At 50.0% G+C, this 17,325-nt stretch overlaps 1 protein-coding gene across 1 annotated transcript; it reads left to right on the top strand.

Moving 5' to 3' along the window:
- The first annotated feature begins 15,503 nt into the window (after positions 1-15,503).
- On the top strand, positions 15,504-16,133 carry LOC125554683. Its single transcript, XM_048718161.1, has 2 exons — positions 15,504-15,630; positions 15,705-16,133. The coding sequence occupies exons 1-2, from the start codon at positions 15,505-15,507 to the stop codon at positions 16,131-16,133; spliced, it is 555 nt and encodes a 184-aa protein (XP_048574118.1). The 5' UTR covers position 15,504.
- Positions 16,134-17,325: the final 1,192 nt, after the last annotated feature.

Below are 17,325 nucleotides of genomic sequence, written 5' to 3'. Positions count from 1 at the left end.
AGTGGAGGATATATTCTGCACTTTATAAAGCTATATAAAAGGTGTACTAGGATACATCGCTTTATAAAGCACATGTGCGTGGCACAGAATTAATACCGCTTCAACTTGCGGATGTCTGGTGTGAAGGAGAAGAAAACTGGTATTCCTTTTCAGATAATAATACGGGTATCAACCATGCGCCGTTTGACTCGATCATCAACCATTTGGATATATGTTGACAAGGTTTAATCATAGTAATCTATGACCGTGCCTAACTAGTTATACTATTAGCCAGAGAAGTGGACTTCTTTTGGCAGGAAAAAAAAGCTACCATGTGAGAGAAGGGGACCCTAACAGCAACCTGACTATTATAAATATAACATATCAAGTGAGAGATCATACCATCCTCTCTAAACTTGGGGAGCTGCACCCTTTTTTTCATAAAAAGAGGCTACCGTCGGCTTTAAATTAATGAAGCCCTTACATATAACCTTACAATACAACAACAAAACAAACACACACAACAAAGGAAAGGAAAAGCAAACGGCATGATACACCGATGCCCAGGAACAGCCACACACCCTAGAAAACAACAAGCCTATCGAGGGGAAGATTGAGGCACCGCTTGGAGCCATCCGGGTCCTCGTCCGTGATCAGGCAACCGGAGCTAAGATCACTACCAACTGGAACAGGGGACAAGCCGGCAAGGGGGGATGCCTTTGCCATCACCAGGGCGGCAACCATGGCAGGCAGTGCCAGCCAGCTCCACCGCCGAAAGGAGCCCCCTCCTCCCTCGCCCTGGATCAAAAGGACGATGCACCATCGGGCAAGGAGGCGCTCACCACCCTAGAGCCTGTATGGACATTGATGCCGAGGTTCCATAGTAAGGACACAGAGCACAACCCCTATGCAAACATGTCGACCCTGAGAGCACCAGCGCCGAGGCCACGAAACTCTCAACATGAAGAGAAGAAGTTGACCTCCACCACCATACTCCGACCATCAATGGATAGGGACCTAGCTCCGGAGCCTCCAAGAAGGTAACAACTCCACAGTACCGCTGTCGCCTGGCCCAGAGAGGGACCAAGTGTTTTCACCTAGAGCACGGACGAGGAGGCCACCCACAGTGACGCCTCCAAGGAGGGAAACAGTGCTCAAGAGCGTCGCCGTCACCAGCACCGACGCCACCGCGCTACTACAGATTCGAATAGCACTAACCGACCAAATTGTATCATTGCAAACGAGTATCAGGCCCGTCAATGCCTCAGGGTCAGTGATGACACTGTAATCACAAACAAGCCAGCTAACCAGTCAGTGATGCCTTTCATCACAGATGGACTGACCAGTCAGTGATAACTTTGAAAAGGGTCTTCCATGAAGTTCTTTGCTGACTGGCCGTTTGCATAGGACTACTCAGTGATGACAACTTTTGGTAATGCAAAATGGGGCTGCCCCATTTTGCACTACAACATAAAGTTATGTTCATGCACAATATATGAGCACAAAATCGCATTACATTTCCTGCATACATTGTCATATGTACAATTATCTACGAACATATTCAACTAAATAGACTTTGCCTACGACAATCCAATGGGGAGAAGAGTCTTGCCATCGAAGAATCAGCAACGAGGTCCAAGTATATTCCACGAGTCCTTCAACTCACTAGAAAATACTTTTAATGTCTCCCATTAGAGATCAGGAGCTCGGACATCAGTTCCTTGTTTTTGTGTAGTGCACCTAAAATAGATCGACATTACCAATGTGTCATTTCAGGTGCACTGCACAAAACACTCTTACAAAAAGAGTGATTTATGCAGTACACTAAAAGGTCACAACAGCAATGAATTGTGTTTGTCCCCTTGTAACACCCCGGATATGATTTACCCAATATGTAATCCAACTCTTGCCGTTTCCGGCCTTAAGTTATTTTATTTTCTCGGGTTCGGGTCTTTGTCTCCGTGTGTTGTTATCGTTGTCATGCATCTCATATCATGTCATCATGTGCATTGCATTTGCATACGTGTTCATCTCATGCATCCGAGCATTTTCCCCGTTGTCCGTTTTGCATTCCGGCGCTTCGTTCTCATCCGGTGGTCATTTCTACCTTTCTTTCGTGTGTGGGGATTAAACATTTCCGGATTGGACCGAGACTTGCCAAGCGGCCTTGGTTTACTACCGGTAGACCGCCTGTCAAGTTTCGTACCATTTGGACTTCGTTTGATGCTCCAACGGTTAACCGAGGGACCGAAAAAGCCTCGTGTGTGTTGCAGCCCAACACCCCTCCAATTTGGCCCAAAAACCACCAAAACCCTCTCCATCATCTAGAGCATTCGATCACGATCGCGTGGCCGAAAAGCGCACCTCATTTGGACTCTCCTTGCTCCCTCTATGCCTATTTAAAGACCCCCCTCCGAAATTCCTTTTCTCCTCCCCCGAAACCCTAGTCCATCAGCACCTCCGCCGCCGGACAATGTCCGCCGCCTAGCGGACATCATCGCCGCCACCAACGGCGACCAGCCACCTGTTGCCCGCCTCCTCTCACTCCGCCGCGGCCCGCAAGGCCTGCCGCGGGCCCTCCCCGGACCAAGGCGCGCGCCGCCGCCTCCTCTCGACGAGCCGCCCCGCTCCTCCACCGGTGACCGCCGCGCCGCCGCAGTTTTTCCCGCGCCGGCCACCGCCCGCCGGCGCCGCCAACCTCGTCGGCGCCCCGCCGTCTGCCGCCTCCGCCGCGCCGGACCTCCACCTCGCCGCCCGGAGCTCCTCCACGACGCCCCGGCGAGCTCCACCACCGGATCCGGCCTCTCCTTCCTCAACTCCGACCTCCGGCGAGCTTCCTCCCTCCGGTGAACAGTGATTCCGGCGGACCTCGGGAAACGTGCCCCGGATCTGGATCTAGATCCAAATATCTCGAGGGTTGACTTTTTGCCCGAAACCCTAGTTCATATGCTCCTGTTCATCGCATCGTAACTCCTCATCTGTAACTCCGTTTTTGGCATATAGCATATCAAAATGTTCGTCTCAGAGAGCACATCATTTCATTCCATTGCATCATTTTCATTTGAGTTCATCTTGATGCCCGAAATGCTGTTAGAAGAGGGCTACTTGAGATAATTGTCAGATCTGCTACTCCATTTAGATATTTGTCATTTTTGCCATGATTATTGTGTGCATTATATGCCCATGAGCTCTACATCTTTCCAGAGGTGCAACCCATATATTTTTGTGATGTGTGTGGTGACTAGCACGAGCTTGCAAAGTGAGGCACTTGGTAATGCTGATTTCTAGGACTTAGCATTTCCACTAAGTCCTTGAGCTGTTTATCTCATATGGCCATATGTTCATGTTGTTTCCTAGTGATCCGTGCCTCTTTTGAGGATGATCAGTAAGGATGTTTTGTTAATCTTGTAGTGCTCTATCCATCCATGTCTTTGTTTGCAATTATGGAGCACCCTAGCTTGAGTCAATCGAGCTCAACTTTTGCTACTTCGTGAATCTGGGCAGATTGTCTACTTGCTAGCGATTTTGCCAAGGATGTTGTAGTTGATCCGTGCTTGCTATGTTATTGTTCTTGCCATGTCTAGCTTGAATTTTGTGTATTCTTGATGGGTGTATGCTTAGCTTGTCATGACTTGCTCCGTAGTGAGTGCATCGAGCTCGTAAACATGCCTACTTGATATCTGTTTTCAGCATGCTCCAGTTTTCACTAAGTCTGAGAACTGATTATGCTTTTGCTATGTTCACATGCTCGCAAATGTGTTTTCTGATCCCTTTTGGCTCAAGGTCACTAAGGGACTTTTCTTAAGCTCTTTGAGTAGCTCCATGCCATGCTTTACCTTGTCATGTTCAGATCCTGTAGCATGTAGTTTTGTTGCTCCGAAGAGTGCTATCTGATCTGAAATTCCAGACAAGTGTTAATTTCACTAAGTCTGAGATCTGTTTACCATATGCATTTTTGCCATGCTTGTTTGAACCTGTTAATGGATGAATTGGCCGTAGCTCAGTGCTAGACTTTTGTTAAGCATCTTGAATGCATCCCTGCCATGTATTTTGTTGCCATGTTTGGGTGCTGTAGCATGTTCATCTTGTTGCATTTAGATGGCTACTTGCTGGAAATCGCAGACCGTGGTCATATTTGAATTGCTTGCCATTTCCAAACCGTAACTCCGATTCCGGTGATCTTTATATTGTTTTCAAGCGATTTCATCTCATCTTTCCAGTGGAACACTTGGTTTTCCAAGTTGAGGCCAGGTTCATGCATCCCTTGTCAAATCTTGCATATGCATCACACATTGCATCCCGCATAGCATACCATGTTTGCATCATATTGCTTGATCCTTGCACGTGGTTGATTGTGTCCATGTTGCTTGTTTGTCTTGTTTGGGTAGAGCCGGGAGACGAGTTCGCTAACGAGGAGCCCGTTGAGTTTGCTTTCGAGGATCCAGTCAACTCTGACAACTTTGCAGGCAAGATGATCATACCCTCGAAATCACTACTATCTTTGCTTTGCTAGATGCTCGCTCTTTTGCAATGCCTATGCTACGATGCCTACCACTTGCTTTCAAGCCTCCCAAATTGCCATGTGCAGCCTCTAACCACCATGTCCTAGCAAACCGTTGATTGGCTATGTTACCGCTTTGCTCAGCCCCTCTTATAGCGTTGTTAGTTGCAGGTGAAGATTGGAGACCGTTCCTTGTTGGAACATTATTTACTTGTTGGGATATCATTATATTGCCATGTTATCTTAATGCATCTATATACTTGGTAAAGGGTGGAAGGCTCGGCCCCTCGCCTAGTGTTTTGTTCCACTCTTGCCGCCCTAGTTTCCGTCATATCGGTGTTATGTTCCCGGATTTTGCGTTCCTTACGCGGTTGGGTTATAATGGGAACCCCTTGATAGTTCGCCTTGATTAAAGCTTTTCCAGCAATGCTCAACCTTGGTTTTACCATTTGCCACCTAGCCTCTTTTTCCCTTGGGTTTCCGGAGCCCGAGGGTCATCTTATTTAAACCCCCCGGGCCAGTGCTCCTCTGAGTGTTGGTCCGAACTAGAGTCCTGTGCAGCGCCCCCTCGGGGAAACTCGAGGTTTGGTTTTAGTTGTATGGAGAGCTCATCTGAGTGTGCCCTGGGAACGAGATATGTGCAGCTCCTATCGGGATTTGTCGGCATATTCGGGCGGTGTTGCTGGTCTTGTTTTAACTTGTCAAAGTGTCTTGAAGAACCGGGATACCGAGTCTGATCGGAACGTCTCGGGAGGAGGTCTATTCCTTCGTTGATCGTGAGAGCTTGTCATGGGCTAAGTTGGGACTCCCCTGCAGGGATTTGAACTTTCGAAAGCCGTGCCCGCGGTTATGGGAAGATGGGAATTTGTTAATGTCCGGTTGTAGACAACTTGAACCTTAATTTAATTAAAATGAATCAACAGTGTGAGTTACCGTGATGGCCCCTTCTCGGCGGAGTCCGGGAAGTGGACACGGTGTTGGAGTAATGCTTGCGCAGGTTGTTCTCTAGATTGCCCGTTCGCGCTTTGCCTCCTCTTCTCGCTCTCTTTTGCGAACAGGATAGCCACCATATATGCTAGTCGCTTGCTGCAGCTCCACATATATTTACCTTGCCTTACCTATTAAGCTTAAATAGTCTTGATCGCGAGGGTGCGAGATTGCTGAGTCCCTGTGGCTCACAGATTACTATTACACCAGATGCAGGGCCTGATGATTCCGCTCAAGATGGCGCGCTTGAGCTCAAGTGGGAGTTCGATGAGGACTCTCAGTGATACTATGTTTCTTTTCCTGATGATCAGTAGTGGTGCCCAGTTGGGGTGATCGGGACCGTGTCGCATGTTGGGTTTATCTTTTATTTTGGTGCCGTAGTCGGGCCATGAGTGTTTGAATGTTGTAATGCTATCTATGTATTTTGATTGACGTGGCGAGTGTAAGCCAACTATGTTATCTCCCCTTTATTATTTATATTACATGGGATGTTGTGAAGATTGCCTAACTTGCGACATATGCCTTCAATGCGATTATGTCTCTAAGTCGTGCCTCGACACGTGGGAGCTATAGTCGCATCGAGGGTGTTACAAGTTGGTAATCAGAGCCTTCCCCGACCTTAGGAGCCCCCACTGTTTGATCGTTTTTAGCAACCGAGTTGTGTCTAGAAAAATATTTTGAGTCATTAGGAATTATATATCGGAGAGTTTAGGAATTCTTTTTACTTCCCAGTCTCCTCATCGCTCTGGTAAGGCATCCTGACGTAGAGTTTTGACTCTTCTCTTCTCAAATTTCACTAAATTTTTTTAGGATCATGCGGGTATCTTGGAATCGTTCCGATGGTTTTGTGATGAGAACATTGTCTTGGTGCCTCCTGTCAGGGGTTTTGTGGAGGTGTCCTGGGGAGTAGAGCTCTGAGGTGTTGTCGTCACAATTTTATCGTTGCAGTTCTGGAATACCTGAGTTTAGTACGCCGACATCGAAAATCTCTTTTATGCAGTTCGTTGGTGAGATAACCTCGACGCCACCCAGTACTGGGGCGGGAGTTCGGGAGTATCGCCATAACTTGTATAACGGATGCTTTTCGAAGGTTGAGGTAGATGGTTTCCGAAGTTTTTCTCGGTTATATGTTGAAGGATGGATACAGCTGGATGTAGGATTTGCTAGATTTGGGTGAGATATTATGCTTCCCCTGTATCCCCAACACCTGATTGCATAACCGGAAAGGTTCGGGAGTTCCATAGGTGGGAATTCTTGTAGCTCTAGTTCTTCTTCCACGGATATTTGGTTTGAGATTGGGATTTCTTACCGAGTATTCGTTCTTGATCCGTACCTTGTTGATTTATTTCTCTACCTAAATTCTACGTGGCTTCTCAATTTATGGATATGTGACCATTTCAAGAGGAATGCATTCGTTCATTTTGTTCGGATGTGAAGACTTTATGTTGCAATTTTCATCCCGTTGGATTCAGCTTCATTTATCTGTCTATGTGCTAACGGTGGTCAACCTCTTCAGGATGGCTCCCGCTAAGAGCACCAATCAGAATCAGAATCAAGATCCGCCACCACCTCCACCTCCTCCGGAGGCATGGCAAGCTGTGATGGCCGCAACCAATGCAAACACACAGTTGATCATGCAAATTCTTCAAGAGCACAATCAAGGCAACCAAGGGAACCAAGGCAACAATCAGAATCACTTTGCTACACTCAACCAGTTCCTTGCTAACGGGCCAAAGACTTTCAGCAATTGTGTTGAGGCAACTGATGCTGACGATTGGCTCGTGGATCTGTGCAAGCATTTCGAGTGCAGTAACGTCATGCCTGAGGACTTCGTCAAGTTCGCTTCCTTCCAACTCAAAGACCAAGCTGCAGAATGGTTCCAGCAGTACAAGGATTCCAGAGGTGGACGTGTGATTACCTGGGATGAATTCCGTCAAGATTTCAGAGCTCATCACATCCCTAAGAGTGTGGTTGAAAGAAAGCGTGAGGAATTCCGCAACCTGAAGCAAGGCTCTTTGTCTGTCTATGACTACAACAAGTTGTTCCAGAAGCTCACCCGCTTTGCTAAGCAGGATGTCCCTGATGAGAAGAGCATGATATACCAGTTCAGGGGTGGTCTCAGAGAAGAAATCTAGCTAGCTCTTGTTCTCTTTGAGCCCTTGAGGTACGACAAGTTCTACAACATGGCATTGAAGCAAGAAGCCGCTCAACTGAGGTGTGATGCTTCCAAGAAGTGAGTCAGAGATGCTACTCCTTCTTCCTCCACTCAAGTGGCCAAGCAGCAGAAGTATTGGCTTCCTCCTCCTGCGTTTCGTCAGCCGTATCAGAAGAGCAAAGGTGGCAGTGGTTCTTCCCACCCACCCAACCCTGGCTTTCAGAACAAGACGTCGTCTCAAGCTCCAAGATCGAGTGCTCCGTACCACCGTCCGCTTTCAGAGGTCACGTGCAACAAGTGCCAACAGAAGGGTCACTATGCCAACAAGTGTTTCAACCAGAGGCGTCTTCCTCCTCCTCCTCCTGTGAGATCGACAAGTACAGCTGTGGTCAAGCATAACCCCAAATACGCCAAGGTCAATATGGTGAATGCAGCTCAGGCAGAGGATTCATCAGATGTCATCATGGGTAACCTTCCTGTTAATGATATTCCTGCTAAAGTTCTTTTTGACACTGGTGCATCGCATCGTTTCATTTCCAAACCTTTTGCATTGAAGTATGAGTGCGATTATCAGTATCTGCAAAATTCTTTGCAAATCGTGTCACCGGGCAAGCAAATGACAGCTAATTTCTGCGTCCCGGATATTACTATCACTTTGGGTGACTACAAATTTGTAGCTTCCCCTATTGTTCTTGGTGACTCGGATATTGATCTTATTCTCGGAATGGATTGGCTTTCTAAGCACAAGGCGCATCTTGATTGTGCTGCCAGGCAGATTCAATTGACTCATTCGTATGAGGATGTAATTGTCTTTGCCGCTCGTGATGATACCATTCGTCTGTTTTCTCTCAATGAGAAGGGTGAACTAGATGCTATCTCGCAGATTCCAGTCATTTGCGAATATCAAGACGTCTTTCCAGAAGAGCTTCCAGGAATGCCTCCGCACCGGCCAGTTGAATTTGTCATTGATCTTGAGCCTGGCACAGAACCAGTGTGCAAGCGTCCTTACAAGCTCGGACCTGAAGAGTTGAAGGAGCTGAAGAAGCAACTCGATATTCAAGAAAGAATGGGTCTTATCCGGCCTAGTTCTTCTCCGTGGGGTTGTGGTGTTCTTTTTGTGAAGAAGAAGGATGGAACGGACCGACTTTGTGTTGATTACCGTCCATTGAACAAGAAGACCATCAAGAACAAATACCTACTTCCCAACATTAACGAGCTGTTCGAACAACTCAAAGGTGCCCAAGTATTCTCCAAGCCTGATCTCCGTATGGGCTATCATCAGATTCGAATCCGTGAGCAAGATATTCCCAAGACGGCTTTCAGGACAAGCTATGGTTCATATGAATACACTGTCATGTCTTTTGGCCTCGTCAGCCCTCCTCCGACGTTCTCTCGCATGATGAACTTCATCTTCAACGCCAACACCAATGACTTCGTTTTGGTCTATCTCGACGACATTCTGGTTTTCTCGAAGAACAAGGAAGATCATGCCAAACACTTGCGTTTGGTACTCGATAAGCTGAGGGAACACCAGTTCTACGCCAAGTTCTCCAAGTGTGAATTTTGGCTCGATGAGGTTCTTTATCTTGGTCATATCATCTCTGCCAAGGGCATTGCGGTGAATCCTGAGAAGGTGTCTGCAATTGTGAATTGGGAACCTCCTCAGAACATGAAGCAACTCCATAGCTTCCTCGGTCTCGCAAGCTATTGTCGAAGATTCGTTGAAAACTTTTCTAAGATCACGAAGCCTCTCTCAAATCTTCTCCAGAAGAACGTCAAGTACGTTTGGTCTCCGGAGTGTGACATTGCTTTCAACACCTTGAAAGAGAAATTGATCACTGCTCCAGTTCTGACTCCGCCTGATGAATCCAAGCCGTATGAGGTCTTTTGTGATGCCTCTCTCCAAGGTCTCGGTGCATTTTTGATGCAAGAGAAGAAAGTTGTGGCTTATACCTCTCGCCAGTTGAAGCCCAATGAGAAGAACTACCCCACTCATGATCTCGAGTTGGCGGCAGTTGTGCATGCTCTTTTGACTTGGAGACATCTCTTATTGGGAAGAAAAGTGGACATTTTCACTGATCACAAGAGTCTCAAGTACATCTTCACTCAGCCTAATCTCAACCTCAGGCAAAATCGATGGGTCGAAATGATTCAAGAGTATAATCCGAGTATCGAGTATACTCCAGGCAAGGCCAATGTGATTGCTGACGCATTGAGCAGGAAGGCTTACTGCAACAGTCTGATTCTCAAGCCTTATCAAACCGAGCTTTGTGAAGCTTTCTGCAAACTTAATCTGCAAGTTGTTCCTCAAGGTTTCCTCGCCAACCTTCAAGTCTCTCCTACCTTAGAAGACCAGATTTGCCAAGCCCAGCTTCTTGATGCTATGGTGAAAAAGGTGAAGATTGGGATTGCCAAGAGTCAACCCAAGTACAAGTGCTACCGCCTTGATGACAAGGATACTCTATTTTTCGAGGATCGTATTGTTGTGCCCAAAGGTGACCTCCGTAAAGTGATCATGAACGAGGCTCACAATTCTCTCCTCTCCATCCACCCTGGGAGCACAAAGATGTATCAGGACCTCAAGCAGGCTTATTGGTGGACTCGAATGAAGCGCGAGATTGCTCAATTCGTGAATGAGTGTGATGTCTGCATAAGAGTGAAGGCAGAACACCAAAGGCCAGCTGGTCTCCTCCAACCTCTTGCCATTCTAGAATGGAAGTTTGACCACATTGAGATGGACTTCGTGACTGGGTTTCCAAAGTCCAAACGTGGCAATGATGCTATATTCGTTGTCATCGACAAGCTCACTAAAGTGGCTCACTTTCTGCCTAGCAAAGAGTCAATCACTTCAGCTCAATTGGCGGAACTCTATACCTCTTGTATTGTCTCTCTGCACGGTATTCCTCAAGTGATCTCTTCAGACCGTGGCAGCATCTTTACCTCCAAGTTTTGGGATTCTTTTCAGAAGGCCATGGGCACCAACATCCGCTTCAGCACAGCTTTCCATCCTCAAACTAGCGGTCAAGTCGAGCGTGTCAATCAGATTCTTGAAGATATGCTCAGGGCTTGTGTGATCTCCTTCGGCATGAAGTGGGAGGATTGTCTTCCTTATGCTGAATTCTCCTACAACAACAGTTTCAAGCAAGTTCGGGCAAGGCCCCATTTGAAATTTTGTATGGCAGGAAGTGCCATACCCCTCTCAACTGGTCTGAAACTGGTGAACGTCAGCTTTTGGGAAATGACTTAATCACAGAGGCAGAGGAAATGTGCAAAGTCATTCGAGATAACCTCAAAGCAGCCCAATCCCGTCAGAAGAGCTACTATGATAGTAAGCACCGTGATTTGGCTTTCGAGATCGGAGATCATGCTTACCTCCGCATCTCTCCTATGAAAGGCACTCGTCGCTTCGGTATCAAAGGGAAGCTTGCCCCTAGATACGTGGGACCTTTCAAGATTGTCAGCAAGAGAGGCGATCTCGCCTATCAACTCGAGCTTCCTTCAAACTTTGCAAATGTTCATGACGTGTTCCATGTCTCTCAGCTCCGAAAGTTCTTCAAGACTCCTGACCGCACCATCAACTTCGAGGACATTGAGCTCCAAGAAGATCTCTCCTATAGTGAGCACCCAATTGCTATTCTCGAAGAGACTGAACGCAAGACTCGCAACAAGTCAATCAAATTCCTCAAAGTCAAGTGGTCACACCATTCCCACCGTGAAGCTACCTGGGAACGCGAGGATCACCTCCGCTCTGAATACCCGGCATTCTTTCAGTCCTAGATCTCAGGACGAGATCCTTTCGTAGTGGTGGAGTGTTGTAACACCCTGGATATGATTTACCCAATATGTAATCCAACTCTTGCCGTTTCTGGCCTTAAGTTATTTTATTTTCTCGGCTTCGGGTCTTTTTCTCCGTGTGTTGTTATCATTGTCATGCATCTCATATCATGTCATCATGTGCATTGCATTTGCATACGTGTTCATCTCATGCATCTGAGCATTTTCCCCGTTGTCCGTTTTGCATTCCGGCGCTTCGTTCTCCTCCGGTGGTCATTTCTACCTTTCTTTCGTGTGTGGGGATTAAACATTTCCGTATTGGACCGAGACTTGCCAAGCGGCCTTGGTTTACTACCGGTAGACCGCCTGTCAAGTTTCGTACCATTTGGACTTCGTTTGATGCTCCAACGGTTAACCGAGGGACCAAAAAGGCCTAGTGTGTGTTGCAGCCCAACACCCCTCCAATTTGGCCCAAAAATCACCAAAACCCTCTCCATCATCTAGAGCGTTCGATCACGATCACGTGGCCGAAAAGCGCACCTCATTTGGACTCTCCTAGCTCCCTCTATGCCTATTTAAAGACCCCCCCTCCGAAATTCCTTTTCTCCTCCCCCGAAACCCTAGTCCATCAGCACCTCCGCCGCCGAACAATGTCCGCCGCCTAGCGGACATCATCCCCGCCACCAACCGTGACCAGCCACCTGTCGCCCGCCTCCTCTCACTCCGCCGCAGCCCGCAAGGCCTGCCGCGGGCCCTCCCCGGCCCAAGGCGCGCGCCGCCGCCTCCTCTCGACGAGCTGCCCCGCTCCTCCACCGGTGGCCGCCGCGCCGCCGCAGTTTTTCCCGCGCCGGCCACCACCCGCCGACGCCGCCAGCGTTGTCGGCGCCCCGCCGTCTGCCGCCTCCACCGCGCCGGACCTCCACCTCGCCGCCCGGAGCTCCTCCACGACGCCCCGGCGAGCTCCACCAACGGATCCGGCCTCTCCTTCCTCAACTCCGACCTCCGGCGAGCTTCCTCCCTCCGGTGAACAGTGATTCCGGCGGACCTCCGGAAACGTGCCCCGGATCTGGATCTAGATCCAAATATCTCGAGGGTTGACTTTTTGCCCGAAACCCTAATTCATATGCTCCTGTTCATCGCATCGTAACTCCTCATCCGTAACTCCATTTTTGGCATATAGCATATCAAAATGTTCGTCTCAGAGAGCACATCATTTCATTCCATTGCATCATTTTCATTTGAGTTCATCTTGATGCCCTAAATGCTATTAGAAGAGGGCTACTTGAGATAATTATCAGATCTGCTACTCCATTTAGATATTTGTCATTTTTGCCATGATTATTGTGTGCATGATATGCCCATGTGCTCTACATATGTTTTGTTAAGGGTTTTGCCATCTTTCCAGAGGTGAAACCCATGTATTTTTGTGATGTGTGTGGTGACTAGCACGAGCTTGCAAAGTGAGGCACTTGGTAATGCTGATTTCTAGGACTTAGCATTTCCACTAAGTCCTTGAGCTGTTTATCTCATATGGCCATATGTTCATGTTGTTTCCTAGTGATCCGTGCCTCTTTTGAGGATGATCGGTGAGGATGTTTTGTTAATCTTGTAGTGCTCTATCCATCCATGTCTTTGTTTGCAATTATGGAGCACCCTAGCTTGAGTCAATCGAGCTCTACTTTTGCTACTTCGTGAATCTGGGCAGATTCTCTACTTGTTAGCGATTTTGCCAAGGATGTTGTAGTTGATCCGTGTATGCTATGCTATTGTTCTTGCCATGTCTAGCTTGCATTTTGTGTATTCTTGATGGGTGTATGCTTAGCTTGTCATGACTTGCTCCGTAGTGAGTGCATCGAGCTCGTAAACATGCCTACTTGATATCTGTTTTCAGCATGCTCCAGTTTTCACTAAGTCTGAGAACTGATTATGCTTTTGCTATGTTCACATGCTTGCAAATGTGTTTTATGATCCCTTTTGTCTCAAGGTCACTAAGGGACTTTTGTTAATCTCTTTGAGTAGCTCCATGCCATGCTTTACCTTGTCATGTTCAGATCCTGTAGCATGTAGTTTTGTTGCTCCGAAGAGTGCTATCTGATCTGAAATTCCAGACAAGTGTTAATTTCACTAAGTCTGAGATCGGTTTACCATATGCATTTTTGCCATGCTTGTTTGAACCTGTTAATGGATGAATTGGCCGTAGCTCAGTGATAGACTTTTGTTAAGCATCTTGAATGCATCCCTGCCATGTATTTTGTTCCCATGTTTGGGTGCTGTAGCGTGTTCATCTTGTTGCATTTAGATGGCTACTTGCTAGAAATCGCAGACCGTGGTCATATTTGAATTGCTTGCCATTTCCAAACCGTAACTCTGATTCCAGTGATCTTTATATTGTTTTCAAGCGATTTCATCTCATCTTTCCAGTGGCACACTTGGTTTTCCAAGTTGAGGCCAGGTTCATGCATCCCTTGTCAAATCTTGCATATGCATCACATATTGCATCCCGCATATCATACCATGTTTGCATCATATTGCTTGATCCTTGCACGTGGTTGATTGTGTCCTTGTTGCTTGTTTGTCTTGTTTGGGTAGAGCCGGGAGACGAGTTCGCTAACGAGGAGCCCGTTGAGTTTGCTTTCGAGGATCCAGTCAACTCTGACAACTTTGCAGGCAAGATGATCATACCCTCGAAATCACTACTATCTTTGCTTTGCTAGATGCTCGCTCTTTTGCAATGCCTATGCTACGATGCCTACCACTTGCTTTCAAGCCTCCCAAATTGCCATGTGCAGCCTCTAAGGGCATCTCCAGCCGCGCCCCCAACAGGCCCTCCCCAGGCGATTTTGCTGCGCCAGCGCCAAAAAAAGGCCCCAGTCGCGCCCCCAGAAGCCCGTTTTTCGCCGGCTCGGGCCAAAACTGGTGCCGGCGGACCCAGGCCGAACCCGGCGCCCTGGGGGGCGCTTGGGGAGCCGGCACAAGTGAAAAAGGCGCGTGGGCCCGCCCTGGAGGCGACCCGAGGGCCTTTTCCCGCCGTTTCTTGACGCTTTTCCCTCGCATCTCTCCTGCTCGCTCGCCTTCCTCCCGCCATTCTCTCCCTTTCTCCCGCCAAACCCCCTCCCGCTCGCCTTCCGGTCGCCGCCATGCCACCAAAGAAGTACGCCATGCCGCGCGCGGCGGCAACCGCGCCTGGCGCCGTAGCCCAGCCGAAGCAGAGGAAGCCGAGGGCGCCGCCATCGAAGCCACTGGGCTTGTCGAACGCCGAGTGGAGGGTGGAAGTTCAGCGGCACGAAGCAGTCACCGCCGACAGGCGGAACAGGGCCATAGCCAAGAAGGCCCGCGACAAAGCGGCGCGCGCGGCGGCGTCTTCCTCATCGGTCGACCAGGCGGGGATGAATCCACCCGTCGTCAGCCACGCCTAGTACGCGCGCTGGGGACAGCAAGGCGTCGGATCTCCATGGGGTTCATCGTTGCCCGGCTACGCCGACGGCGACGCGCACGGTGGGTTCAACCCAAACGTGACCTTCCCTCATGGTCACCCCGCTACGCGCACGCCCTCGCCCGCCTTCATCGGCGTGCAGTACCCTCCATACAACTACTCGCCGCCCGCCGCCTACCGCCTACGCGTCCACGCCGATGCCCCATCTCTACCGTGGACCGCTGCACTTCTCGCACCTCGGCGACGCCGACGACACGGGGGCTGACATGGACAACATCATCGCGACAGGATCGACCGCGGCCGCCGCGTCTTCCGGGTTCGCCACCCAGGACGAGGTAGTGGATCTCAGCGGCGACATGGAGGCCGAGCTCCGCTACGTCTACGGCGAGGACGCGCAGGAACCCCAAGGAGGAGGAGGAGGACGACGAGGAGGAGGAGGAGCCAGCTCCTGTTCCGACGAAGGGGCGCCAGAAGAAGAAGAAGCGGGCGGCTAGGTCAGGCGAACCGCGCATCAAGTGGACGTCCAAGGAGGAGGAATGCCTCGCCGAAGCATGGAAAGTCGTCTACCTTGACCCGACCACCGGCGCGAACCAGAGCTTGGAGATGTACTGGGACCGCATCAAGGCCGAGTTCGACGAGTGGAAGCTCGTCGACCCCTACTTCAAAGGCGTCTACATGCAGCGCGGCTCCAAGGCGATGGCGAACCATTGGGGGCGTATCCAGTTGGCGTGCAACAAATGGCATGGAATCGTCGAGGAGGTCGCGGCTCGCCCGGAGAGCGGCGCCAGCGTTGAGGATCAGGTACGCACGCCGTTCGCCCGCATATCTTCGTCGTCTACGCCCGCCGCCCACCAACTATTCGTCCCTCCGCGCAGCTGCTGCGTATGTTCGCCATGTATCGGGGCGACAACCAAGACGCCGACTTCAAGCACCTCCACGTCTACAAGCGCATTGACAAGTGCGAGAAGTGGGCGGAAGTCCGACGTGCCCTCGACAAGGCCAAGGAGACATACAAGCCGGGCGCGACGACTCCGGGCGCGTCAGAGGGGCGGCCGGACGGCCACAAATTGGCAAAGAAGGGGAAAAACACCGACGCGGCAACCGCGCGAGTGCAGGAGTCCATCGAGCATTGCCTCGCCGACGCCCAGGCCCGAGCCATCCTACGCGAAGAGAAGAACGAGGCGCGGTGGTCGTCGCTGATGAAGAACAAAGCCATCAAGCTCGACCTGCTCCGGACGAACGTCGCCGCGAAGAAGAGGAACACCGACATGGCTTTTCTGATGGGCGGGGCGGACATGCTCTAGAGCAACGACAAGAAGCTCAAGGCGTGGTACCTGTTGTAGCGCGGCCTCATCCTAAGCGAGCTGCCGACGGCAACGCCGACGACGCCCACGACGCCCATGACCACACGGACGCCAAGCCCGAACGACGCCTCTACATCGCCGCCCAGCAGTGCCGAAGCCGCGCCGACACATCCCAGCACCGAAGCAGCTCCGACACCGCCGAGCCCGCGCACGCCGACTCCACCAACGCCTGGAGCCGATCCCGCCGAGTGAATCATTGCGCACGCGAACTTGCGGCGGCGGCGCTCTGTTTTTTGTAACGCCAGACTACGTCCGATCGCCGGATTTGCGGCGTCTTTTGTGAGAGCGGGAACGACCAAGTTTAAATTTCCCGCATCCTAGGGCCGGCGCGTGGGGGCGTGACTGGGAGCTAGGTCGCCCCCAGGGGCCGAACTAGCGCCGGCACGCCCCCAGGCCGCTCTATTTAGGCGCCCTGGGGGGCCGAACGGCTGGAGATGCTCTAACCCACCATGTCCTAGCAAACCGTTGGTTGGCTATGTTACCGCTTTGCTCAGCCCCTCTTATAGCGTTGTTAGTTGCAGGTGAAGATTGGAGACCGTTCCTTGTTGGAACATTATTTACTTGTTGGGATATCATTATATTGCCATGTTATCTTAATGCATCTATATACTTGGTAAAGGGTGGAAGGCTCGGCCCCTCGCCTAGTGTTTTGTTCCACTCTTGCCGCCCTAGTTTCCGTCATATCGGTGTTATGTTCCCAGATTTTGCGTTCCTTACGCGGTTGGGTTATAATGGGAACCCCTTGATAGTTCGCCTTGATTAAAGCTTTTCCAGCAATGCCCAACCTTTGTTTTACCATTTTCCACCTAGCCTCTTTTTCCCTTGGGTTTCCGGAGCCCGAGGGTCATCTTATTTAAACCCCCCCGGGCCAGTGCTCCTCTGAGTGTTGGTTCGAACTAGAGTCCTGTGCAGCGCCCCCTCAGGGAAACTCGAGGTTTGGTTTTAGTTGTATGAAGAGCTCATCTGAGTGTGCCCTGAGAACGAGATATGTGCATCTCCTATCGGGATTTGTCGGCATATTCGGGCGGTGTTGCTGGTCTTGTTTTAACTTGTCGAATTGTCTTGTGTCTTGAAGAACCGAGATACCGAGTCTGATCGGAACGTCTGGGAGGAGGTCTATTCCTTCGTTGAT

Source organism: Triticum urartu, chromosome 4, assembly GCF_003073215.2.
Source record: "Triticum urartu cultivar G1812 chromosome 4, Tu2.1, whole genome shotgun sequence".
Taxonomy (NCBI): Eukaryota; Viridiplantae; Streptophyta; class Magnoliopsida; order Poales; family Poaceae; genus Triticum; species Triticum urartu.
Note: the sequence above shows the minus strand (reverse complement) of the source record. Positions and strands in the feature narration are given on the sequence as shown.